The sequence below is a fragment of the Cyanistes caeruleus genome, chromosome 1, assembly GCF_971803275.1.
Source record: "Cyanistes caeruleus chromosome 1, bCyaCae1.hap1.1, whole genome shotgun sequence".
In the NCBI taxonomy this organism is placed as follows: domain Eukaryota; kingdom Metazoa; phylum Chordata; class Aves; order Passeriformes; family Paridae; genus Cyanistes; species Cyanistes caeruleus.
Window position 1 is genome coordinate 146,684,972 of NC_141701.1, and position 26,857 is coordinate 146,711,828.

Sequence of the window (26,857 nt, forward strand, 5' to 3'; positions counted from 1 at the left end):
GCTTTTTGGTTGTGTACATGTTAAGGTTTGTCACTGGGCCAGTGTGAGAAGGAGCATTTGATATGTCTGTGGAGTTGTTCCATGGAGTTTCAAGTGCTGCTGAGAGGCAGAAACTGACTGATCCCTTTCTTGTGGGCCAAGTGCTCACTGGAGCACCCTTGGCCACTGCCTAATGAACATAGTGATCTCAGCATCTTCAGGCTGCTCTAAGTGACCATGTTTTTGCAGCAAAATTGAGGGTGTTCCACTTCCTCCTATTTTGCTTTTGAGACAAGTTATAATTAATCTCCTCTTGCCTTTGTGAGCCCTAACCCAAAGCACTGCATAAGCAATAATAATTGAGGTTAATAATTCAACACTATAGTGATTTATATTTTCAGAGGCCTTTACCAGCATTACTCAGTTAACTGTCACGACATTTTTGCTGTAAATGAGTGTTAGGCTCATTTTTTTTATGTGGGGGAACCTTTTGCTGAAGTACAGGGCTGTGTTGAAAGCATGAGGGAAACAAATGGTGGTGTTGGGATTGATTCCAAGAATGCCTTTTTCCAGAACAAGGCAGGATGCCGTGAATTTACCTGGCAAGGGAGAATATATGATAATGCATGACCTCTATACCTGCTGGGGAGAGCAGACATCTCCCCACAGCCTCCGAGGGGGCTGTGCAGTGCATGTTTTCAGCTGTCCACTGACAGCTGCAGGTGCTTTCCTGTCAGCATGGAAGGTGCCTGGCTGGCTCTCTGCTGCTGTGTTGATCACTTGCAGAGGTGTTGGCCTCATGCTCATTAACGTGCTGGTGCAGGGCACGCTGGAACAGTCAGGCAGGATTTGTCTTGGGGAATGAGGAAACGCTGTAAAAATCGGGATCAGAATTTACTTTTAATCTGACTGCCTTTGGGCTGCCACATGAAACACTATCTGAGGCACAAGGAGCACTCCAGTGCTTGCTTTCAGACTGTTTTGGGGTTTTTTTCAGTTATGGAGTTGTTCCCCTGACAGCATCCCTGTGGTAAAGGCAGGTTTAAAATAAATAAAAGGGAGAATGTGGATATGCAGATGAAATGCCAGTGTGAACAATATTCCCACCTCAACACTCAGAATCTGAATCTCTGGATCAGGTCTAGCCTGTCTCAGGGTGCTTTTCTAAAGAATGCTCTGCAAGCTCCTGTGTGTCAGGATGCCATCCTTAGGCCACTATTGAAGCTGGACCATGGTCACTCCAGCTTCATCAGTAGTGGGAAAGGCAATGAAGAGGGAGGAAGGTTTCTGTATTCCATGCTATTTCTGAAGCCACAGCTTCTAAAACAACAGAAAAATGCATTTCACAGCTTCTTTTTCCCAGACTGTTACAATTATTTTTGTTTACGTCCACAATCTTCCTAGTTTGTGTAGAAAGAAAAATCTACAGTGGAAGAGAGAATATCTTAAAAATAAGAAAAATCCTCTCACAGCTCCGGAGGAGAGCATGAAAAGTTTTCTGAGTTTAATTGTTGCAGAGAAATGCACTTGTTAACTACATCTGGGTCTGCATTTGTGGCTTTGCCTGGTAAAACAGGGGTGTGTTAGAGGCAGAATCCTGGCAGTGGTTAAGCCAGTGGGATTTTTGCCAGTGATTTTAATCAGAGCCAGAATTTCACCCTAGGTCTATAATCTTGTGTAATCTCCCTTTGAAGTCACATGGATTTTTAACCAATGACTTATATAACACCAAAACAGTTTACTATCCACCCAATAATGTCAATTTTCCTGTGTAACCAAAACTAAATGTTCCAAACCATGTTTTCCAAAACCTGAGATGAGATTGAATTAAAAACAATTTTTCCCCCATTTTTCTGAAATGTTTGGTGTTTGTAGAGTCAATTTGAAACTATGGGTGTAGCCTTCTTTTAAGCCCCTTGTCTGACCATATTGCTAACCTCTTTTAAACCTTGATGTTTGGGACAGATATTTATGTCATTCCCTTCCAACCTGAACTGTTCTCTGATCTCACAGTCCTGCTTTAGAACTTACAGAAATGCCTTTTAGGCTCATCTGCTGATTAAGAAACTGATAAGCTGCTGAAAACACAGTTTGTCCCATTAAAATAAGTAAAATTATAAACTCTAATAATTCCTTGTAAGAATTTGAGTTTGGGTTTTTTCCCTGCATATTTGGAGTCTGTTAGCCAGTGACCAGCTCTGATTCCATTTCCAGCTTACATAGCCACATAATTTCACTCAATCATCAAGGCAACATCTGGGATTTTTAATGCTGCAGGTGTGTCTTGAGCCTTGAACTAAAAGAGAGAAGGTGATATGAAAATATGTTCAGTACAGTAATAAAAAGCTTCCATGTCAGAGGCAATCAGAGGAGTATCACACAAAGCTTGTTTTGACACAAGAACTCCTGTGTAATTTTGAAAGGAGCTGTTTCTTTCAGATCTTAAAGATTATGAATATTTGGAGGTTTTCAAGACAAGACTGGCCAAAGCCCTGTGCACCCTGGTTGAAGTTCCCTGCTGACCCTACTTTCAGTAGGAGCTGGGTCTAAAGACTTAGAAACTCCTTCCCCTTTGAATTGTTTTATGATCTTGAATTATGCACAGATCTCCTTAAATAAGCATTAGTAAATCCTTGTCAAACACAGACTGTAAATTTTCTGGTGTCAGTACACAGGTTGTCTTTCCAGAGCATTTTGGCTTTAAATTCTGTATTTACACAGGACTGAAAGATGGATTTTTGCTTTGCTTTAATAAAAGTCAGAAGGTATATTAGTGACAGAGGCAACTCTTAGTTCCTGACCTGATGACCTGACAATACACTCTTCCAGGACTAAGGAATTGTAACCTACATCTGGGAAGATTTTATACTCCGCAGCAACAGCATCTTAATTCACAAGTAAAATTGCTGTTGACCTGGTTTAAATACACATATTTTAATTTTAAAACAGTTAACGAAAGCTTTCTGGTTGTATCAATCTATTTTTATTATCAGTGTAATGAGTTACCTTTTTTACCTTATAGCAATACCTTAGTGGTTTGGGTTTTGTTAAAAATAACTGGCTGACAGTTCCTGTTTCTTTGTGGCTTCTTAATTTGTGTGATTTTTATCTTAATATTTTTTTAACTGTTTATTTCCTTCCACTTCTTTTCTTAAAAGAAAAGCCTCTGCCTTTGCAGATCAGTCAGGTTTGAGTGCTTTTGCAAGTATCTGATTCAAGCTAAATTTGCTGTAAAGGACATCTTTGTAAAGCCATGAATTTTCTTTGTTGAGGGTTAACTTTATGTTACTTTGATTTGAATGCTTCAGCCTGGGAATTGTTTCAAGTCGAGGATTAAGAGGTTTGTCTAAAGTACTTAGGAATGCAGGATTTGCAATAGCAGGTGAAATAATTTTTCAGTTATGTCTGGTAACCTGCCTCCAGCAGTTGTCGGTCTCCGTGGCCATGGTGAAAATTTGTTCTCTTTTTCTCAGCTTCCCTTGTACAATTTGGGCTGGTTATTTGTATACTGCAGTATAGGATAACTGAGAGAAAACAGATTGTTTTTAAAGAATAATTAAGCTCCTTACGCTGCGAATTTGACTCATATTTTAAAATTTCAAATTTGGTACAGAAAGTTTCAGACTGTAGACCTGATTTTGTTCTCCTCCTCCCAAAAATGGATAGGTGGCTTTACCCAGTCTTCTAACTTTTCTGAAGTAATGTGTTTTTTCTATAGAAGTCAATATAGTTGAGAGCAAAAGAATGCATTAGGCTTAGTGATGTACCCAGGAACTACTTTAAGAAAATAATTGCTAATCAAGAGATGACCAGAATTAGAAATCAGTGAATGAAAATTTGTTTGGCTGAAATAAGGCCACATTTCTAAATGAGAAGGTAACCATGGGCTCAGTACCACTTCTGGGATCCATCAATGGTACCCTGTGAGTTAAAAACTGATATTTAGGAACTGGGGGACAGGGGAAGCATGTCCTGCTGTTATGACTGCCAGCCCTGACCTGTCATCACAGTGGCCTTTCCTTATTGTCACCCTGAGGAATGCTTTCCTCAGGGACAGAAAGATGGGTGTATAACAACATAATCTCTCTGTCTAGCTCTCAAATGACAGCCAAACATGAAGGTTCAGGAATTATTTTTTTTCCCCATTTCTCTTTTATTTTGTCTTTTCAGAGTGCAGACTGTAATCAGTCACGTGGCTTTTCTTTTGCATCATGACTGTCAGCACCTGAAGGAAAATCTAAAATTGCCAAGCACTGCTATAAATTGGACAGGTTGCTGCATGGCTGGTTAGGCATTGTACTGTGCCTGTGTTTCTGCAGCTAAAACAAAAGGAATAAAGAATTGTGTTGAAATAAAGCTTTACATTTTTGGCTGCTTTAATTCTTTTTTTTCACTTCTACATTTGTAACAAAACCCTTTTGAAGACAGTGTTTACTACTTTGATACTAATCAGGGCAGTGTTTCTCTATCTTGAAACTCTAAAACTTGCTTAATAATTAAATGTCATACTGTGGCAGGGTCATATTTCACCTTTGCACTTTCAGCAACTCTTTGTTATATAAATATTTTCACAGCAAGCCACTGTGGTGGAACAGGGCTTTCCTCAGTGTTACCCAGAGAGCGTGTGAAGGAAAATCCATAAGCAGCAAAGCAGACAAGGGCAGCGCTGGGACTTGGTGTTACAGTGCAGTGAAAGCCACTGCACCTCTTCCAACTCCAGTCTTCAGGCAGTTTCATAACTCATGAGAAGACAAAGGGTGTGTTGGCTGAGAAACATTAATGAGTCAGGAAGCTTTTTGCTCTTGCACCTGTGATTGACTTTATGGGCACTCTTTGTGCTGTGTTCTTCCTAAATGAAATTGAAAGTGCTTTCGGGTTTTACAAGAAAGCTCAGAGGTAGCTGAAGTGTTTGATGAATAGTCTGGGTGGGATCTTAGCCTGCTTGGAGCATTTTGCAGTGTAAACATAGCATTAAAAAAGTGATCTGATCAGAAAATCTACTTGACCTGTTTGTGAGTTGAACTTTGCACTTTTTCTGGAGCTCTCTTTCCTTCAGGTGATCCCTGGGTATTGCTGGAGGGAAGGTACAGTTTCTGCTAAAATAATGCCATGTTTCTGGTGCCAAACAAGAGGACTTGAGACACAAAGGTTGGCACCTGCAGCACCTTGCCCATTCACTGTGGGAGCAGAGGGTGGCCTAACCCCTTCTGTCCACTGATCTCACCTGAAGTTCTGAGTGCAAAGGGAAAGTGGATTTGATGTGTTTGAAGGAACAAGAACAGCTATCAGTGTGTATGTGTTGCTCATGTGCTTCAGGGGTTATTTTCTTTGTAAATTATATTATTTATTGAAAACTATACACTTTGCATAGAGTCCTGTTTGTGGAATGTTGTATGGTACCACAAATTGAATACCTAAGGACTGAATGAAAGGCAAAAAAAATATTACAAATTTTGTTCTTATAAGAATATATTGAAGACTGCAGCATGTAAGAGGGCTCTTGAGACTCTTAAAATCAGGACTATTCAAATATATATTTTTCTTTCTGTTTGTTACATGAGGCAAGGGAACCAGATCTGATGTTACAAAAACTATATTTCATTCCTGTTGTGAATCACCATATTGTTCATGATTGTCTGTTGTGGGAAAAAACAATTGAAACTAGAATGGATTCAGCCTTTATGAAGTCAAAGCCAAGGTCTTAAGCCCCATTGTTGTGACACACCCTCTGGAAAGTGGCTTCCTTTTCTGGATCTTAGGAGATCTCTCAGTCCAGGCTCTTGCATTAAAGCAGGATAGATGTAACTGGACTGGACTGAGGCCATGGATGGCAGATAGGTCACAAAAATCCAGCAGGATCAATGAAAAGAGTTAGAAAGGAAAAATGAAAATAGTTAAAGCAGTAGATGGTGCTTCCACAAACAACTCTCCCATCCTGGCCCTGCACACACAGATGTTCAGGTGAAGCTCTGCCTCTGCTGAATCCAGATGGGAAGAGGAGATAATGCTGCAATTTCCCTTACCCAAGACAACCCTTTCCATGAAAGCGAAGTGTGTGGGATGCTACAAATCTTAGATGCAGTGTCCAAAGCTGTCAGACCATCTCTGGCTAAGCTCTGTTTGATAGAACCTCATCCTAGAAAGATCTACCACCTCCCAAAGCAGCAGGTTCTTCAGCATCCCTTGGCAGTCTTGTAAACTTTGTGGTCATATTGACAGGAAATTATCTGTCCAATCTAAATCTTACTTCCTACAAATTAAGTTGATTTATATCTTGGCTTAGTGACCATGGAGAATATTTGACCACTGCCATGTTTATTTCTGCTTTTCTCTTTCCTAGTCTGGAAACCCCAGTTCTATCGACACATAGGCCAAATGTGATAATCCTCCTCTGCTTCTCTGGACTGCTCCATTTTGGAGCACTGTGTTTGGAAGATGCTCTGGACAAACAAGTTCTAAAATTAGATTCACAGGAGTCTTATGGAGTGGCAAAATTGCCTGTAATGCCGTCTGACAGCTCTCCTAATGTACCCATTTGGATACATTTGAGGGGTTTTTTTTCAGTTTCATGTCACTGACTCATCCTCAAGTAGTTCTCCCTTTTAGCAGCCTGGCTAGTAGCCAGCTGTTCCCTGCTTCATATTTATGTGTTGTCTCCTTTCTCTAACCTGTTGTAGTTTACAGTGGTTTATTTCATGGATGAGGATCTTTTCTTGGTTTGCAAGATCACTCTGGTTACTTCTACTGTTCCTAAAACAATTCAGAAACCTCACACAGTCTAAATAAAATCATTATGAAGTATCTTCTCAAATCAGTTATCCAGGTGATAAATAAGGTGCTGCCTACATCCAGACCAACAGTGATGCTATGCAGGAAATGTCCAGCCTTAGTGACAAGTTACTGATTCCCCTTCTGAGAGCTTTCTTAGAGGGGACACTCTCACAGTGATTTTTTACCTGTACCTTGTTTCTCTAATTGGTTATGAGAGTGTCATGTGTGAGAACATAAGACATATCACATCTACTCTTCTTTCTTGACTCACTCAGGCTTTTTAAAAGCTGTTTCAGATTATATTAGATTAGTTTGTAGGATTTGTTATTTGTAGATTTATTTGTAACCTGCCTATGTAAGATATTTATCTTACTGTCATATGGCAACAATTCATTGTTTCCCCCCAAATAATCCTAAATTTCAGAATATTTTTGTGCCTTCTATTCTGTAATTCCATCATTTAGATAATCAAAAGTACCAGTCTGAGAGAAGAAAACATCAGTGCAGTATTTTTTTTTTCCACATATATTTTTAGAAGCTTTTGTTTACTGCTTGAATATAAATTGAGAAAAAAAGAATTAAAGATTTTCTCTACAGACCTCAGTGGCATGTAGGTGACAGTATGGTTGTTATTTGAGTGGGCAGAAAGTGCTTCTCATGTTGGTGGAGAGCAGAGCTTTATTTTCTTTGGAGATGGGAAAGTTCGAGAAGCTTCTGCACCACTCTTTTCTTTTCTCTTTCTCTGCTTGAAAATGACCAAACTTTGTATTATTTATTATTATTTTGTATTATTGTTGCCAATCTAAGACTGTTCTGTCATGTAACACATCATGCATCTCTAGAAATATTCTCTGCTCTGACATCTTACAGCATCTGTATGTAGATGTTTTCTTGAGTAGCTTTATTTTTTAAGGTTTAAGTAATACAAATGTGCCATTTTTAAGTTCTCACTGGCTCCAGGTAAGCACATTGAGGGTCTTTAAAAGACCCTGCTGGTTTGTGACCTGGAGGGTCTGGGATGGAAACAAACCTGGGAAGGGGCTCTGGTGAGCACAGGAGAGGAGAGTTATCCTGTGCTAAGCAGGTAGGAAAAGTGGGGTTTGTGGAGCCCAAAGGTCACTGTGGAGTCCTTCCCTGGGTTGATTCGATCTATTTTTGGTTAAAAAAGCCCCAAAACAACAAAAGGAGCACTTGGCTGTTAGTTTGAAGAGTAGTTTGAACACTGCTTGTGTGTGTGAGATAAGAACTGTTCTTAGAGCTGTTCTGGCTCTGAAAGCAGCATCTTGCTAATCGAGGAGATTCCCAGGAAGCCATTTTCCAAAATCTGCTAGTGCATTTTTTCCATCTTGACCAAGAAATAAGGAGTATGTGTATGTATTCATCCCTCTGGACAGCTTCTCAGCTTTCACTGAATTATGAGCTTTTATTTTAGCTTTTTTTTGAAGTCCTTAATTCTGGAACAGTCCCTAATCCTCACATTCCCAATTATCCAGGTGTGACCATTTTTACTTTTAGAGGCAGCCCTGTTAACAGCAACACAAAATACGTAATGTTTGAATTTCTCAAAAAAACAAAAAGAAAAATAAAGAAAAAAAAAAAGCCACAGAAAGAAAAATGTAAATACAAATTTCCTTGGGAAAGAAATATCAGCGTGGGCAGCAAAGTTGTTGAAGTGGAACAATGTGGCAAACCTGACGTTGATTGGATTTAAGGCTCTAATCACTTTCCCTTGCACATGAGTCTCATATCAGTTGTTAACTTTAATGAGTCTTATGTGCCAAGCCTGCAAGGAGAATTGGTCCTTAATTCGCCTCGCTGCCAAACTGTTTCATTAGGAAGTATTTCCATGTCTTCCTGTTGAAGTTTCATTTGGTGGTGTCTACACAGATACAGTCCTGGCGATGAGGAATTCTCCTCTGACCTGAGAGAAGGGCTCAGGTAGATCCAACACTTGTGCCAATGCGTGTGTGACTGAAGATCTAAAGCTGGATACCTCCTGCTTGCTCCTGCAGTAACTCTGGAGAAATTACTTTCTCTGCTTTTCTTTCCAAAGTTTCTAAAAAGGAGAAGCTTTTGTCTCTATCTCCCTGATGGAGCTATTGGGAGGATGAATTAGGAGCATTTGTAGAATTCTCGGCCTGAGAACTTTCATTTGAATGTTTCCCTTATTAACCCCACCAACATTTCTCTGAACTTCGATGGTAATCTTTGGCCTACAAAAATTGTATGTGATTCCATAGAAATGAGTACCAGGTAAGCAGCTCCACCACATTTTGCAATGGCTTAATGAGTAAGTTTATAGTAATGATCTTATAAACCCAGAGTAATTGAACAAGCCACAGATCAGTCACAGCCTGGAAAATCCCAATTTGGGGCCACTTTCTGCCTCCATCTGCATTTTTAAATTTGTTGCTTTTCATTTTCATGCTAATTTACCCTGTGTGTTTCAAAGACTACTTCAGCCTGTTGGCAGCTCAGGAATGGGGGCAGACCTGCTGCTCCTTGGCAGCAGGTGAATGCCTTGGCCCTTGAAAGAGGCGTCCAGATTCGATCTTCCCCGGCAGCCGGCAGTGCACCCAGGCCTCTTTGCTGCAGAGCTTTTCTGGGGGAAATTCCTAACTTATTTTCAAACTCCTGAATAGCATTTTGGCTTTAGAATTTCCTTCTGCTGCTCCCAGCACCCTGAGGGTCTGTCTGCTGGGCTGCCTTGGCTCCAGAATTCAGATCTTTTTGGCTTGAAGGTGGCATAATTTAGGAATTACTTAAAAACCTTTCAGCCATGTAGGATAAACAAAGAGAACCAAATTACCATTTTAAAATGTTGAGGTACCACAGGAAGGTAGGATTTTTTCCTGGAGTTATTCTTAGTTGCTATAATTGATACAAATATTCCTTTAGTTTTATGTAATACTATTTGTGGTCAAAAATATTCATGGATATCAGTAGGGGAACATGGCCTGTGGAGCTTGCTGTTGTTGGCAATGTAATACAGGCTCTGAGTTGCTATTGATATTAATATATGATATTTGTTAGCAAACAGTATTTGAGTTCATCATCAATCAGTCTTTGGGAGGTCTGCTGTGGGTCATTTTGGTCTTTCTTGGCTCCTTCACTAGCAAAGCTTAGTGTCATTTGGGATAACATTAAACTGAATTCTGTAAACTAATCCTTACACTCTTTCAAACTGAAAATGCAATTCCTGTGAGTTGAGCTGGTGACAGCTCTTCACCAAAAACATGTATTTTGGTTTTCACTAATTACAATGCTCCAAGATCTCCTAAGTGGAACATATTGAATTGTATGTGGGCTGTCAATCATGTTTTCCTTTGCTCATGCTGCATTCCTACATAGAAAAATAAGCTAAATTATAGATTGTCGCTTCCTTTAGTAGCTCTTACAAGAAATGTGCACATCTCAGTTGCTCAACCTGTGGCCAGTAATGATGCCTATAAAGCTTTACATGGGTGTCTGACATGCTCTTCTCAGCTCGTTTTTTTATGGATATGGATGGTAACTTTGGGATTTTGCCTTGTTTTTCTCATATACAAATTTACTGGGGCATTTGGCTTACTTCAGCCCATGAAGAAAAAATTTATCTCATAGGCTTGGTCTACATGGCAACAACACTCACACTGAGAAGAGATGTAATCATGTTGGAATATGTGCATTTTAGGATGTGTTTAGGGTAAATTGTATCCTGTATGTGAAACTAGAGTGTGAGCCTAAGAGATGGGGGAACAGCTATGGCTAGTGGGGAGCAGATTTCTGATGAGAATGAAGGTTAAAGACTGTGTTTTATATGTGTTTTAGTTGTCCAAGCAAAATTATGAAACGGCAGAAATAAGAGGAAGCAAAAGAAGTGGCAATTAGAAATGCAGGTAAATGTGTTATTACCAAAAACTATCCAGCTAAATTGACTGCAGTGTATCAATAGTTTAGCTAAATAAAATGAAATACTCCCTAAGTTATACAATTTAGTAAACTGCAGTGCATCATACCCAGATTAAACCATTTTTTACATACTCACTGCTGGTTAAGGCAAGAATGGTATTGCTGAGATAACTTTGTTTCTTATCTGAAAAAATTCCTGGATGATGCTGCTTGGAGACATCTGCTTTTGCACTGGGGGTAAACTATGTGCTTGCAAATGGAATAAACTAGAAGAGAAGACATGTTCCCAAAGTAATGATACAATTTATTAAATAATTGAGAAATAATATTTTAAAAATTAATTTGAAAAATTAAAAAATTAATCTGTACTATTCCTTCTATGAGTTTGTAAGAACCATGATAGATTTTTATAAGACAATTGAAATGTGGAAAGGGAGGGCTAAAAAAGGAGAGAAGAAAATCAAAGTAAATTTATTCCTGTTTTGTCTTGGGATCCCATACTTAATCTCTTCTGTTGACTGTTTTTTTTAATCTAGTCTTCTTCCTTCAGTGAAAGCAACAAATCAAAAAGCTTTTGTTTGAAGAAATAGCAACAGAATATCAAAGTCAGTTGAAATATACTAGATGTTAGTAGTTTTGAGATGACACATTGGCATTATCCCAGGGATACTGTGGATTTTTTTTTCCCCAAGGGCCTCTGTGCATTCCCACTTAGGGGATCTGGTGTGGAGCTGTGAACTTACTGAAATGATGTACAGCTACAAGACTGGGCCTAAAAAGCCGAGGTTGCTGAGATGGCTTTGATTTAACCTTTCTCTGTGTGTGTGATAGAAATCACGGTCCCCTGAGTGTGGAGGAGGTCATTTCAGTGCTCACTGTGAGAGCTTGGGGTGTGTCTGACTCCTGAGGAAGCACCTAGTGCTGCTCAGCGTGATGGGCTGAGGGACAGGGATTGGGACAGGCTGCGTTTAGTGCCTCTGAAGGTCCACACATCTTATCCCTGCTGAAAAAAATGCTGTGTCTCCTTGAAGGAGAAAATTTCAGCTTCCATTACCTTTTACAGTTAGTCTCACAGGCTCATGGTTGTTGAGATTCTTTTCTTAGGTACAGTGGTAAGCGATAAATCATCTGCATCTTTTTTCTTTCTTTTTTAAGCTATCTGACAGCTGATTTCCTTCCTCTTTCTCTTTGAAGATCTGAATTCTTCTTTTGTAGTTGTTTGTTGAACTGCTGTCCCAAGGTCTGGTACAGTTCTCAAACTTTTGCAGCTCTGTGGTTACAGAACTTACTCTAAGATCTCAGGAACTGTGAACTCACGCCAGAAAGTAAACAGCTCTAACGGCAGTACAAAGAGCAGGGTTTTCTTTATTCTTTTGCACACAGATTGGTGATTGCCAAATATCCGCATCAGGTTTGGGGCCTGAATTGCTCGAGCTTGTGTTTGAGATTTCAAACAAAAACTGTTCATGATTAACATAGTGCAAAGCATGTATCTGCTTCCAGTTGTTGTCTTCACAAACCTTTTCACAGTGCTTTGAGCTTCCTCTTTGGTCTTTGCGAGTTACACAAGGACTTCTCAGTTTGAATTCCTCAAGGAGAGATAAACAGGAGGCAGAGAAATCAAACTAGACTGGCCTTGCTCTCAGTGCCTTGCTATTGGATTTCATAAACCATTTGTTTAAGCGTATTTGTCTTTAGTGGTTAGGAAAACCATCTCTGGGGTTGCTTTAGTTGGCAAAGGTACCTATCTGTAGAGAACATGCTGTGCATTATGTATGCCTAGTGCTGTTTTATGGACTACCAGAAATCAAAGATTTGTTTGAATTTCCTCAGATGCTTCTGGCTACCCCAGTCCAAATTCATACAGAAGGCCTTTATATAGGAATATGCAAGAAGTGTTGAAAGAATATTGGTAAGGTTACAAAGTCAATGCCTTAAAAGCTGAGAAACATTCGGACGCAACATTTGTCCAACTTCAATTCTGTTCTTTTCTGCAGATCCATTAGGATGCTCATGTTTAAGCCTGTAATCTACCACTGGAGCTGTGCTAAGGTACCCTGCCAGGCCTTCAGCTTTTCTCATTGACACTGGGATACTGCTGCTGTCCCTTCTCTGGAGAGAATATGTCAATCACAAACAATAACATATTTTCTGCCAAAGGACTCCAGACAAATTGGTGTTCTCCCATGGAGTGCAAGCCCCACATAGATGCTGTGGCAGATGTCAGCCTTGTGCCCTCACCTGTGTTGTCTCAGATCACAATAAGGACCTCTATTTCAGCCACTGAATGCTACCCTTCACATCTGTTTTCTATCCTGGGAATTTAAACAAATATGTAAGCATTTGTGGTGAGACACCTGAACTTGGGTGTCTCAGTCTCAGTTGAATCCTAGCCATAATGTCAGTTTACCCAGTCCTGTTGCTTTATTCAGGAGGAATTGATTCTGTTTAATCTTTTGGAGGTGGACAGGAAGTGAAGTCTCTTTTGCCCATTCCCAATAAAGCTGTCTCACTCCCATCCTATGCCTTCAGCTACTTTGCTCTGTCCCTGCCTCTCGTCTGCTTCTTAATCCCAACTTCCACTCTGTGGATCTTTGAACACAATTTCAGTCTCCTTGTCCAGCAAGTATTAGATTCTGTTCTCCAACTCTCAATCCTTTGCACCTTTTGAGATATTCTCAGATACCACAGCTGCTTACTTGTTAGTCTGACCACATTATCTCCCACATTTTCCCTCCCCTTATTTGAAGGAGCTCAGTTTTTCAGTCTCACTGCTGCCAGTGTTTGTCCAATGTAAGTGTGAAAGTCCCTGTATAAAATAGTTTAATTTAGGTTCATTTTTGTATAGAGAGCAAAAATGTTTGACTTATGCAGTCTGTCTTGCCAAGTCACAACTCTTAGACCCAAACCAAGGAGGAGCTAGAAATCTCCCTCTAAAATGAAAATTGTTTCTTATATAGAAATATTCTCTGCAACATTTTTTAGGGGCAGCTTAATTATTTTGGCTGAAGTTTTCTCAGATAGCTCCTTTTTGGGTAGACACAGCTTTGGAAAATTTCTGCTCTTTCTCATTACAGTTTGGCAAGGCTTGAAGGCAGTTTAAAACAGGTTGTTAAAATAGCAATTGCAAAATCCTGGATTCAGATGCAACCCTTGTTTTGAGCATGTGGCTGTAGCTCAAGCCATACATCAAGCTTATGATTTTACAACTAGTTTTGTAATGTATTAGAGGCACTGACTTGCTCTACAGCTTTCTTAGTAGCTGGCACAGAAACTACCCCTTAGTGATTTTCATAAACTGAAGAAATTTAGTAGCTGGGTAAGATCAATATGGACTGCCCTGCATGGTCCTGTTACCTCATTTCCTCAACGGAAAACAAAAAAAAAAAGGAAAAAAAAAAAAGAAAAAAAATACATGAAATTGGCCAGAGAGCTTAGCTTAAGCTGCTGAATGTTTGTGGTTACATCTGGAGGAACAAGCTGATCTGGTGGTTGCTTAGGACAACAAAATGAATATCTCAAAAAATCTGTGTGCAGCGGCACTGGTTGCCATGACTGTGTTTGTGCGTGTGTGTGCAGCGATGTTTGTGAGAGACAGAAACCTGGGGGTACATCCCTGAAGTGCTGTGTTTGCTTTTTGTTCCATGACTGATGTCAATTCTTTCCAAGTGGTGCTCCTCTGTCAGCGTTGGTAGTTGCCATCTCCAAAGGTTTCATGCTACAAGGATCTAGAGAACATTGCACCCCGTATGCAGGGACCCACTGCAGCTCAGAGCCCATCACTTCAATAGAGTGTCACTGAAACCAAAAGCCACCACCATGATGTGCTGCAGGAAAGGGGCTGGAGTAATCAAGACTGCTACCAGCTTTTTATTCTGAAATTTACTTTCCCAGCAGGAAGAATTTGTTAGATAATTTTCCAATGTGGCCCTGGAAATTGGACCACACATAAAAAAGATAAAAATCAACCACACAAAGCGCTTTCACATTGGGGCAGGAAGGAAGGAGGAAGAGGAAATCCCTTCTGTCCCAAACACCTTCATTTGTTTTAACCTCAAGCATGTGAATCACATTTTCTTCTCCCAATGATCCAATAATCAGTTCATGCAAGAACATTATGCTTGTTCTTTCAGTACATGAAGCTCAGACTCTAGCACTAAATTAGATAAACCGCTTAATTTTTGTAAAACTGAAGTGAGGAATAGATTCAGAAAGGTTAACCATGTCATAAGCTAGTGGATGTTACTGGTGCTCACTTTACTCTGGATGGTTCTGAAGCACCTGTCTGTCCAAGCTCTGGCTCAGAAGACCACAGCTAAAATTGTCACAGACTAATTAAGGCTAAGACATTTTGAGGGATACTGGCTGGACTGCCTTTCAGCTGGGATGTAGCCTAGAGTCTGACATGAGTTCTGGATCATCATTGACTGGAGTAGATGTTGGACTTGGGCCCAGGGAAGGAAGCTCCATCCTAGAAATGTAGTGCTAATATCACCTTGGTGGTAGGAAGAAATAAGTGTTGTAGGCAGCCATATAGCCCCATACTGTGCTCCTGTCAGTATTAGGAGTTGCCCTGGATGACTCTTTGGACAGGATGCCTGTTAGGAATAAGTTTGTACAGAAGAAAGGGGAATAGTTATTATTCTTGCCTAAAAATAGGCACAGTATTGAGCTTCATAGTGCATTTAAATAGAGTCCAGTCAGTGGTCATTTCCTTCCGTGACCTTGAAATCTAACATTTGAAATTGTGTTTTCCAGGCAGTTGTAGAGGTTTAATTTTCTTCTTCCAGATGTTTTCTGCTTCCCTTCCTCCTGCCCTAGAGCAAATAAACCAAATTAGCTCCTTTTCTACCGATGCTCAAGATGTTGTGTGTATTACACAAAAATCTGACTTTACAGCATAACTTCCAAAGACAGTGAAAGGCTGCATTGCAAAGTTCAAGTTAGATATATTTCTCTTATTTCCCTAGAACAGTCTCTGCTGATAAACTTTCAGTGGAAATCTGTAGATGATGCTCTGAAGAGAGGTAATCAGACTCTTAGCACCGAGGAATGAATTCTGTATGGAAAAACCTTTTGTAAAAAAAGCTTTAGCTGAGGTGGAAGCCAGTTTATTACAATGTCTGTGTGCTGTCAGAGTTTCAGCAGGAGGTCCCTGAGGTGCCCCTGCAACTTGTTAAACGGGCATATTTCAGAAGCATTAGAGTGGAAAGCTGAGGAGCTGAGAAATCTGTTTTCAAAAACTGCTCTGCAATCAAGACAGGCAGTGGTCCTAGAGAAAAAAATATCTTGAGCTGTATGTGGATGGAAATGTTTATTCTATTTTAGGACATTGTAGCTGGTATATTATGCCATGCTCATAATGTTTTAATTCAAGTACTAGGAGAGGGTAAACCCAGGGGTTTTTTGTAACTGCAATTGCTCCTTTTTTTCCTTCCAAAATAGATGACAACTTGTGCATTCTTAAGAACTTGCTGCTAATAACACACGCAAATTTTAATTAACATATCCTAAAGTAAATAAAATTCTCTTTTCAAAACATATTACTGGGCTGTAGGGGAGAATTATCTTTGGCAGGAGTGCTACAGAGGTATCCAACAACAAGGACAAGGTTGAAAGCCTTTCTGGAGTTGTTTGCAAAGCCCTTAACCACTGGTTGTTTGTTGATCAAGATCCAAATCTGCTGTTTGTCATAGTTAATGCTGGTGTTGTGGCCAAATGATTTCTCAGGTTTCTTGGTGCTTTCTTATTTAATGCCATATTATTATCTTTATATCTGAATTTCACTAAACAATACTTGTTACTGTACGTTCTGTTGAAAGGTGGTACCTCTGAATAGAGTGTAGTCTAAAAAAACAACAAAGAACAGCCAGGAAGGGAGAAATGAAAACAGCAAAGTTTTTGGAACACCCATTAGTGATTTTTCCTTTTTATGACAAATAAACAGGAGCTGTGGTTGTACCTGCCTGTTCTAAACTGATACTCCTGCATTTTGCAAATGTGTCTGCACAGCCTGGTGTGGAAGAGTGAGTCTTGCTGATAAATCAGTGGAAGTATTAGATCTCATATTAGCTCTGTCAGGTCTCATTATACCTGCCATAGCAAAGCACAGTTTTGCCCAGGTCCATGTGGGGAGTCAGAGATTGGGATTGGGACCCATGTGCACCACCCCTGTTCTCACTGGAAAATGTGTATAGGCTCAAAAGTACTAGAAAAGGAAGAAAAAGACATTTTATGAAACACATAAGAATGTGCTTTGAATTACTGAATGTTGCCAAGAAACAAGATTTCAGTCTCCAACCTTCAAAACAGATGATCCTGCTGTTTATGGGATGTGTTCCTGTTCAGAAGCTGCTCTGGTGCTGACAGCTGGAGGGAGGTGGTTGGGCACTCTCAGGGGGGTTTCTGTCAGCTCAAAAGCCTTTGGACTTTTGTTACCCAGTGCAGCACTATAACACAGTGATTAAAACAAACACTGTATAAATGTGGTATTTGAGGTATGGAATTGGTCTTTCCAGGAGGTTTTCAAGATGTGACTGGGCAGGGTGCTAGATAATTTCATCTAGGCTCCCTTTCCATGAAAGGTAGTTCTGGATGATCTTTTGAGGTCTTTTCCAACTTGGGCTATTCTATGCCTTGGGGAAAGTTGGATCAAATTGATTGATCTTTTACATTGATATGACATAATTAATGTTCTGATTTCAATCTTCAGTATTTTTTCATCAGAATTCATAGAATCTCCCCAAAACAGGTTTGGGGCTTGTGATACTGCCTCTAGTGGAATCTGGGATGTTTGGGGCAGGTTTGGAAGACCAGATGTCTGTGGAGGACAACTTCAGTGTGAGGAATCAAACAAGTGATGCTTTGTGTGTAGGTTGTAGTTGTTGCTGCTATTTCATTTGTGTGTTTAAGTCAATATTGTGTCAAGTGTACAAAGTATAAAAAAAAAAAGAAATATTACTTTTTCTTCCAGTTCTACAAAATGCTGAAAGTATTTGAAAAAAAATAAAAATTTAACTCTTCCTAAACAAACCTATATGATTGAGAGAGAAGACCCATCAGCCTTCAGGGCTTGCTGGAATTTATCTACTGGGAATAGAATGTGGTTACCCTGCCAACCTCAACCACAGTCATCCTTCATCATTTAAAATATAGATGTAGCAGGGAGGCCATGGAAGGTCAGAAGAACTAAAAATATTCACCTGCAACAGTAGTTTTTATGCATGTGTCTGTATTTATATATATGAGTGTGTGTGTATTTTTTCAAGTAGATCTACATATATTCACACACATTATTACTTTTATTAACCAGGGTCACAGTATGAATAAAATCAATTGAGTGACAGTTTACATCCTTTTTTTGTAAGGTGTAAAGGTTACAGACTTTAAAAGGTTTCCTCTTTTAAATTATTTCATGAACCTCTTAAGTGGAAAAAGCCTGTTTTATATCATACCTTAGTGATTGCTTTTTGTGCAATCACAGATTGTTTTGTCTTACCTTCAAAAAACCCAACACAAGAAAACAAACAAAACAAATGAAAACCAGAATACTGCAGAAATTTACATAAGTGTTTCTTCTGACGTGATAATTTGCACTTGTATTTGATTTTTTAATTTTTTTTTGTTGTTGTTGTTTTTTATTAGTTGGATTCTTTAAAATCAAATTGCATTCACTTTTCTTTAGGCAAATTTTGTGTCCAGGATGTATTTAAAGTGCTGTTGCCTGCAGTGAGAGACTTTGAGAGCACAGTTCTCTTTCCAATGTGGGTAGATTTTGTTAAATTATTATTTACAAGACCAAAATAGGAAGAATAACCTAAACTCGCATATGCTCTTACTTGGTTTCCTTTTTGTTTGTTTGTTTGGTATTTTGGGGGTTTTTTTGTAAATAAGTCCCTGTGGTGGTAATCAAATATTTGATCTTAAAATAACTTCACTCTCACAGGGTGCATCCTATATTCAGAACTGCCTCTGTTGATTAAATAAACACTGGCCTTTTATCATAGATGGCATCTATTTCAGAGCTCATCACCACAGGGCTTCCACTGCGTTTGTGGATGCTACAGTGGAACACCTGGGCTTTGCCTCCAAGCATTTTGTGTCCTTTTGGGGAGGGGAGGTGGCTCTGCTGGGGGGGTCCTTGGGCTGCAGCACCAGCAGAGGGGAGCTGGTGCCAGCAGCCCCGTGTGACGTCTGCTGTGACACCAGCCCTGTGTGATGTCTGCTGTGACACCAGCCCTGTGTGATGTCTGCTGTGACACCAGCCCCGTGTGACATCTGCTCTGACACCAGCCCTGTGTGACATCTTCTGCTCTGACACCAGCCCCGTGTGACATCTGCTGTGACAGCAGCCCCGTGTGACGTGTCTTCTGTGACACCAGCCCTGTGTGACGTGTCTGCTCTGACAGCAGCCCTGTGTGACATCTTCTGCTGTGACGCCAGCCCTGTGTGATGTGTGTGCTCTGACACCAGCCCTCTGTGCCAGGTGTTCTGCTCTGACACCAGCCCTGTGGAGCAGCTTCCCTGAGAGCTGGGCAACCACCGGTGCTGTGGGAGTAGATGAACCGGCTCTCAGGGAAATGGTCCATCTATCTTCCAGAACTCCCTGTGCTCATCTCTAGTTACAGTCTGAAAGTCTGACTGCTCATTCCAATAGGAACCATAATACTGTGGATGTAACTATTCCTAGGGTGTTCATGCCAGTCTGCAAGTGTTGATGTGGCTCACACCCATTACATTCAGCCCCAACTGCTGCATGTCTCTAAGTTAAATTGAGTGGGAAAACTCATTTACTTCTTTCTTGGTTAAGCTGACAAATTCTTTCTGGTGAATTTGTAACTCAGTGTCAGGTTTCTGCATCACGATGTATTTAAAAGTATTTCTTTTCTGGCAGTGCTGACCTACTTTAAATGCTGCAAGGTGCTCTTACCTCTTTTTTTATAACAGCCAGTTGATACCAGCAGAGATCTTTGTACTTCAGCTTCTAAACCTTTGATGACATTTTAACTGTTCATTCCTGTATGTAGGCAGCCACTTTATCCTTTTCTAGGTGGGCCCTTGCTTCAATTCAGAGTTAATGGTTACTATTTATTGCACACCTACAAAAGGTAAAACCTGCATAGAGCAAAGTTGCTACGTGCACAGAGTGCCTTAGAAAGCCCAAAATCCCTGACCTGAAGAACATATCGTCCCTAGCCAGGCTGAACAAAGATGTGAGGATGTGGGTAATTCACCTGGGCCCTGCAGGCATAGAGACAACCTCAATGAAATAACTCAACATCCAGCACATCAGTCAAACCTAAGTCATGAGGTTCAAAGAAAATAAAACTTGCTATGAGCGTGCAAAAGCATCTTAATTCCTGGATGGGTGTGCTGTGATGTTATTGTAGCGGGATGTTTTCTTTTGGCTAAATAATTAGTGCTCTCCTGAGAGCTGCAGATGTGCTGTAGCATTATATGTTCACCACCACACTCTCTCTAAGCCAGTCTTAAAATGTTACAGACTGCTCAGGTGTGGCAGGGTTTATGTGCACCTAATTACCATCACCTTTTTCTCCTTCCTGCCTCACTTTTTCACCCTATTCCCCTGGCTTTTTGGCACTGACTCCCATTTCTCTGTTGCTGCCACAGCCCCTGGGAGCAGTGTGTGTTGCCAAGGGAGAGAGCACAGAGCAACCCAAAGGCAGAGAGATTGAGGAGGCAGCAGCAGAGCTGAGGCATCTCCATTCATCCATTTGGCCACTGCTGTGTCCTCATGGAAGTGCTGGTCCTTAGAGATCCCACTCTGGGACCAGCAGGGCTGAAAGCCATATTGCAGACTTCGCTTTTTTATAGATCCCAATAGCAATTGCACACAGATATAAAAGGATTCTATGCTGAAGCTCCTGGTTGGAGTTCTTACCCATAACCTACCAGATCCTACTTTCCCATGGTTTTCTCCCATTTCTAGATGCTGCAGTATCATTCTTCAATTGTCTTGTGGGACTGTTTCTGGCCCACAAAGGGTGTTTCTCATCCAAGTTCTTAAGGGATACAGTAGAAACAAGGAAAGACCCATCCTGTGTCCTTCAAAACTTTAAAAATTCAGTGCCTTTGTAAAGAGTGAAAGCAGTGGGGACTCTGAGCTAGTCCACAGTGTTGAAATCTGATCATCCTGAATCACCAATTGCTACTGATTCAAACCTCCCAGACCATTGCTGGTAGCAGTGTGGCAGCCCCTCCAGATGCCTTGAGCAAAGCTGAATGAGGCACCACTGAGCCACCACCAAGTTTTAACATTAATTTTGCTCTCTGGTTTATTCATCCTCAGAGGACCAGGACATCTCTGAGAGGTTTCACTCACACCACAGAGGATTATAGTCCAAAGTGTTGGTCCTTCACTCCCCCAGTTATTGAATATTGTGTCCTAGCTCAGACTTTGTAATTCTCCCCAGGCACCCAGAGACCTCCCCTGACCCCAGACACAGTACAGCTCTGAACTGGCATCTCTCCAGAAGTGTCTACACCTTCATCCTCCCCACCATGATATAGGAGAGAGGCTCCATCCCTCCATCTGTGAGATCTAGATGGGTGGGAAGGGCAGTGGGGTCCATGTGGAGCAGGCACTAGGCTGCTGTTGTGCAGCCTCCAATACTGCCTTTGTATGATCACCTCCTCATTTCAGTGTCGTTTGCATCTGGGTATATATGCAAGTACAGAGGGAAAAACCCCTTTGTGTGAGTCCTGATGAAGAGTGAGATTTGAGAATGCAGATATCCTGCTTTTGGTGCCTGAGCTGGCTGAGGCATCCCTGGTGCAGCATGATCCATCCTTATTGCAGAGGCTGGCAGGGTGCTCCCTCCCCCGGGAGAGATGGGTGATTGCTCACTGGGGTTTGATGTTTCTCACATGGATGTTCTCCTTCTGGCTTGTCAGCAGTGAGTCAGGAATCCCAGCTACTTGGTTCATTGCTTGGTAGATCAGGCTGAAAAATTGCAAGGAAAAAATTGTGGCTGTTTGAGATGGAAAAAGGAGTAAATTGTGGATTTTGTTTGTCATGGGATATTTTTCTCTTTTGTACCATCTCCATCACCCTGCATTGCAGTTTTGCCTGATTTGGGTGGGGTGGACTCTGCAGTTCATCCCTGCCTCTTACTCTTGGGGGCTAAATATTTTGGTTTCTTTCTTGTACTCCCTTTTCCAATTCTTCCAGATCTCAGCTGTCCTCTGCCTGACATCAGCTCTTGAGAGACTACTTTGGGTGTCCTACTAAGAGATGGTGTAGTTTATGGTGCGGTTTGGGATTTTTTTCTTCCCATTTCATCTTCCCCTTGGGCTCTGCTGGTCTCCCAGCTGCTGCTGTGGATTTCTCTGCCCTTCAAGGAGTTGCTTCTCTTATGTGAGCATTGCCCAGGTGCTTTGGCTTCTTGGATGGAGGCTGCACATTTGTATTGCATGTTGTTTTTGGTTGCTGCTTGTGCTTGTAGGAATGGGGGTAGGACAACCATGAATATGATGGCTGTGTTGGCTGTAAAAAGTATGAAAAATATTTCTAATTACACACTGAACCAAAGCCCTGCCCTGCCATGCAGAGCTGTGGCTCACCATGCACTTGGATAATTGCTGTATCTGCTGTGTTCTGAAGTGATATCTTCACAGACAGAAGCTCTATTGATTTCAAGGCACTCTTTGCCTCTTAAGAAAAAGGAAACTATAATGGGAGCTGGCCCCATGAACTCATCTAATTTATGTAGTACTTACAAACCCACCATATCTTTGTGGAAAATTATGGAGTATAAATAACAACCAATAGCCAGACATTTTTTGTCTCCTCTGGGAAACTGTGGAAGATTGCTGTACTGCCAGTCAGGTATTTATGATGCTTTAGGCTTGTACTTGGACCAGAAAGATGAAATAGAGTTTGTGTTTTGGAACAGTTCAAGGAAATTGTGCAGGAATTATGTGCAGTCAAATCTGAAGCTGATTGAGGGGTCTGACTCTCCATTTTTGAAAAGCAAATTCTTCAAAAGGAAAAATAAACCAGCACAACCTGTTTCAGATGGGCAAGAAATTTTGTAGCTTTATGTTGGTGAAAATGTGAGCATCGTAAATCTGCTTTGCTCAGAGTTTAGTCTTCGGGCTGTAAGTGGGTGTGTGATTCACAGTCCAGGGCACAAGCAGGTTTTGGTGATTTGTTTTCCCTCCAGAGTTACTGCCTGGTAAAGTGTGAGAATCCTACAGTCAGTCCAAATATGTGAGTGATCTCGTAGTGCTCTAAAAGGAACTTTTCTTTTAAGATACATATTTATAAAATGAATAGTGACTGCTGAGTTTGAGATGCAAGGACTTAAGAACTGGGGTGGAGGGGGGGAAGAAATTGAAAATATCTGAAAAATCTATTGTTATAGAAAGTTGATTATATAAAGCATTTTCTGGAACCTCTTGAATTATCCTTAATATGTAAGGAAACAACGAAATGGCTGGAGTTTTGGATCCCTGTTCACAGAAACTCCTAGAAGTTGTCAGTAAAGTATGGTTGAAAATGTAATCAAATAACTTTATTTGTGTGATTTCCCATATTGCACCATCCTGTGCCAGATGATGTGCAGTAACTCACTGCTGCTTTTAGTCACTGAGCTTCAGCATCCATGATAGAGCGCAGGCACTTGAAATCCAAATGTGAAAAAAGGTGTTTATTCAGAAATTGTTGGTTTCTCTCAGATTTCACCACTTGCTTATGCAGCCACATATAAGCCCAGGTATTCAGTGTGGGAATATTTAATGAAGAATATATAAATATTTAGATAAATGTGATTTGGACACCTCAGGCCTGTAAATTCAAGAATCACTTGGGCTTCTTTGGCAGGGCACATCAACATAAATGCGAGTAGTCATTAAATAATGGTAAGAAATGATAGCAATATAACCTCCCTGCCTATTTTTCAACCCAGAAGGGTGAAAGAAAATGGAAAATTTTTCAATGTTTTTAATGGTTGTCAGAAACTGGACGGAATCCAAAAACTAGTTCAGCAAATATTTATGAAATCGTATCTAAACCATTAACTGTTCTGCTTATCTGAGATGTAGTTGTGCAATCTGTTTCATGCTCCTTATCCAAACGTGGGGGAGGAAATTACCTCTTGTTCTAGAGGTAGAATTTGTGCCAATCAGACTTTGAGACCAGAAACAGTTTTAAGATTATTTTTAAAAAAAAACACTTTAATAGGTCTGGATGATTCTTGGCATTGACTACATTGAACTGAGCCCTGTGATTTGAATGGAATGATTTAGGGGTATGGGACATTTTCCTGGCTGCTAATGCCCCTTTTTATTTGATCTGATTGCTAATCAGAATAATCCTTAGAAGTTACCTATACAGAGAAGTATTTGACATGAACTGTGCTTTGCAGGAGAGCCCTTTTTATTCCACTATGAATCCAGTCTTCCTTTTTACCCTCTCTAGGTCACCAGAGATTCCTTCCTTTCTTCTACAGCTCAAGGAGGAGAGACAAAATGGGTTTTGCTTGCTCCAGCTGGTGTACTGGGTTCTCTTGTACCCCTTAAACAGAATTTAAGACAAAGCTTGTTTATTTTCCTAAACTATTTGTACATTCTGCATGCATAAAATATTCATTTAGCTGGGGAAAAATCTTCTAAACACCAAATATTTGTGCATGTTTTTGTTACTAAGGTGTGCCAGTGATCTTGTCTTGAAAGGATTCAAGCAATAGCTGCCATTTGTGAGTGAACATTATGTACAATTTTCAGCTTTTTTTGCTCCCAAGGGGTTTGTGTTGTCAGAGGCACTTAGCACGCAGAAGGAAGGGAGAGCAGTGCATGGTTCCTAGGATGTGCTGTCTGCCTGGCACACGAGGGGTGTCACCTGGACCTCATCTCTTTTGCTGCTGAAGGAAAGGTACTGCCCAGCCTCAGTGATATTTATTATTTGATGTGGACAGAATTAAGGTCGGTGTTGGCTGCATCTTCTTGCAAAAGGGTGCAGCATCCTCCAGTGAATGGGATAAATAGACTGAGAGTGAAGTGTAAGCCAAGTCCACTCCACTAATCTAATGGTTTAGTGACCTGTAGTCATTAATTAAAGCAAACCTTCCATCTTAGGGAGTTTTTCAAGAGATCATCACAAATGGTATTTTGAGATGACCAAGAAAGGATTGGCAATTCTCCATGGCTCAAGATGTGGCCACCTGTTCCTCCAGAGAGGTGTCAGTTCATTGCATGGCATTTTGATGCCTCTGTTCAAGTATTGGAAGCTGCAGGGATGACCCTTCTGCCTTTTGCTTTCTTTTGCTTTGTTCTAGCAGAGGTGTTCTCATCTGAGCCAACCTTCGATAGCATCTTGGCCAAGGATATGTCCCTGTGGTCTGGGGAACAATTTCATTGCCAGTAAAGGACACCGTGAGACTGGCTGGAGTAATTAAAGCTGAATGTGGTTATAAAAGAGGGATTTATCTTGATGAAGAAGATAACTCAAACCCCCACCATCTCTCAGCTCCTACTGGGCACGTTTGCACTGCTCTGCTAAGCACTTGCTCATGCAGTGCCCTTTCAAAATAACTATTATCTTTTTTTTTTCTTTTTTTTTTGATGGTTATACTTTGGGCTCAGGCACTTTATTTTCCCAGTGAGGTCTTTATAATAAATTAAAAAGTCAGGCGAGTTATCCCCTGCCCATGCTGCAGATGGGAAAACTCAAGCCCAGAGAAATAATGTGACTTTTGTGCAGCTACAAAGTGGAGCTGTGGTTAAGAGGAGAATAGGGTTGTTATGGAGCACCAGAGACTCCAACCTTGAAAATGCATTTGCTGCTTTGTGCTGTCTTCCCCCAGGTATTCGATACCGATGCAGACGCAGCCTCAGTCATCTGAAACTTCTGCTATTGAAAACGGGATCTTTTTTTCCCCCCCATCAGATCGCATTAAAAACGCCTGCGGTTATTTGAACCCTCCGACTTCCCTGGCGCACCCTGAGCATCCCCCTAACCACCCAAAACGATGCTTCATGACCTGGCCGCCGTGTCCGAGCGCCGCCGGCCCCCGGCCGGGCTGCTGCGGGCTCCGCAGCCGGGCCAGCGAGCCCTGCCTGAGTCCGGGAGCGCTTTTGGCAGGGAGCCCGCAGCGGGGAGAAGCCCGCCCGCCTTCCTGCTGCGGTTCCCACCGCTGCTGCCATCCCCGCGCCGCGATGGGAGGCAGAACACACCCAGCCCTGGTCCCCATCTGTTGCAGCATCGGCTCCAGTAGCAGAGCCCGAGATGTTTAAATGCGCTTGCCTTTAGGGAAAAGCTTTCAATGCAGTTCTTCGATGGACGTTTCCAGCCAGACTGCAGGATTTTTCAGAGCTGTAAGTCAGAGCGGGGGCTCGATTGTCCTTGGGTTTCTCTGGATTTGATTATTTTTATTATTAAATTGGTTTATCTTAGCAGGGGAAGATAGGTTTTGCATTCATTTAGGTGGATGGCTGAGTGCACTGTAGGAGTCTGCCGAGAGGCAGGGATTCTCCGGGCTGTGTAAGAAATGCATGGTTCTTGGGTATTTTGGTTTTTTCATCGTGTTTTGTCTCTTTTGATTGCATGACCGGCACGGGGCTGTTGTCCTGTTTTTAGAGCATTTAATTACAATAGATACTCCAAGGCTGAACAAAATGTTCTTTTATCTAGTTAAAGAATGTAGCTTGGGTTTGGGGTTGGTTTTGGTTTTTTATCCCTTGCATAACTTTTCGTTAATGTTTTGGAAAGAGAGATTATCATTTGGGGGGTGTTCATTTATTTTCAGCTTAAAACCATCTGGTCTCTGTATCCTGCAATGCTTGGTTTCTCCTACTGCTCATCTCAGAGCCTCCTGAACTGCTGAGCAACTAATTGCCATGGCTAGTCACTGCAACCCCAAATCACAGGTTTTCAGGAACTGCTGTTTTGCTTAATGATTTTAATTTGATATTTGATGAGGTTTGTCAGGATAAAGAGGTGTAATATTGGATTCATGTGTTCCTCCTTGCATTTTTGCCTTTTTACTACCAGAATTAGTGCTGGACACATGCAATTTGCACTGCAATTAATGGATCTGTGAGATAATGAACAGCCAAAACGGATGAGGCGGCTCCATCCTGGGATCAGAGCCTGAAGGGTTTCAAGATCTTCTGTTAGTGGGGTGATGATGAATAGCAAGTTAAATTTAATCCAGTATAAGATGCAGGGTATTTTGCCAGCATCTTGTGTGTTTTG

At 41.1% G+C, this 26,857-nt stretch overlaps 1 protein-coding gene and 2 long non-coding RNA genes across 10 annotated transcripts in view; all 3 read left to right on the forward strand.

The window, feature by feature from the left end:
• PRKAG2 (protein kinase AMP-activated non-catalytic subunit gamma 2) overlaps window positions 1-26,857 on the forward strand; it is a 244,625-nt gene that overhangs the window by 61,554 nt on the left and 156,214 nt on the right. The window contains exon 1 of one of the 8 annotated variants that reach the window (XM_086865866.1): window positions 24,858-25,977. The exons of 6 other annotated variants lie outside the window; for them this stretch is intronic. In XM_086865866.1, the coding sequence (XP_086721992.1) occupies window positions 25,897-25,977 (81 nt within the window). In that variant the 5' untranslated portion in view covers window positions 24,858-25,896. Of the gene's footprint in view, window positions 1-24,857; window positions 25,978-26,857 lie in introns of those variants that run through there. One more of the 8 variants, XM_086865921.1, reaches the window with a different exon arrangement.
• On the forward strand, window positions 5,858-13,159 carry LOC111925506 (uncharacterized). Its single transcript, XR_002862272.2, has 4 exons — window positions 5,858-5,940; window positions 10,561-10,628; window positions 12,475-12,553; window positions 12,639-13,159. It is a non-coding gene; the product is annotated as an uncharacterized LOC111925506 (long non-coding RNA).
• On the forward strand, window positions 19,202-19,919 carry LOC147656014 (uncharacterized). The gene is made up of 3 exons (XR_015279853.1): window positions 19,202-19,275; window positions 19,691-19,748; window positions 19,837-19,919. It is a non-coding gene; the product is annotated as an uncharacterized LOC147656014 (long non-coding RNA).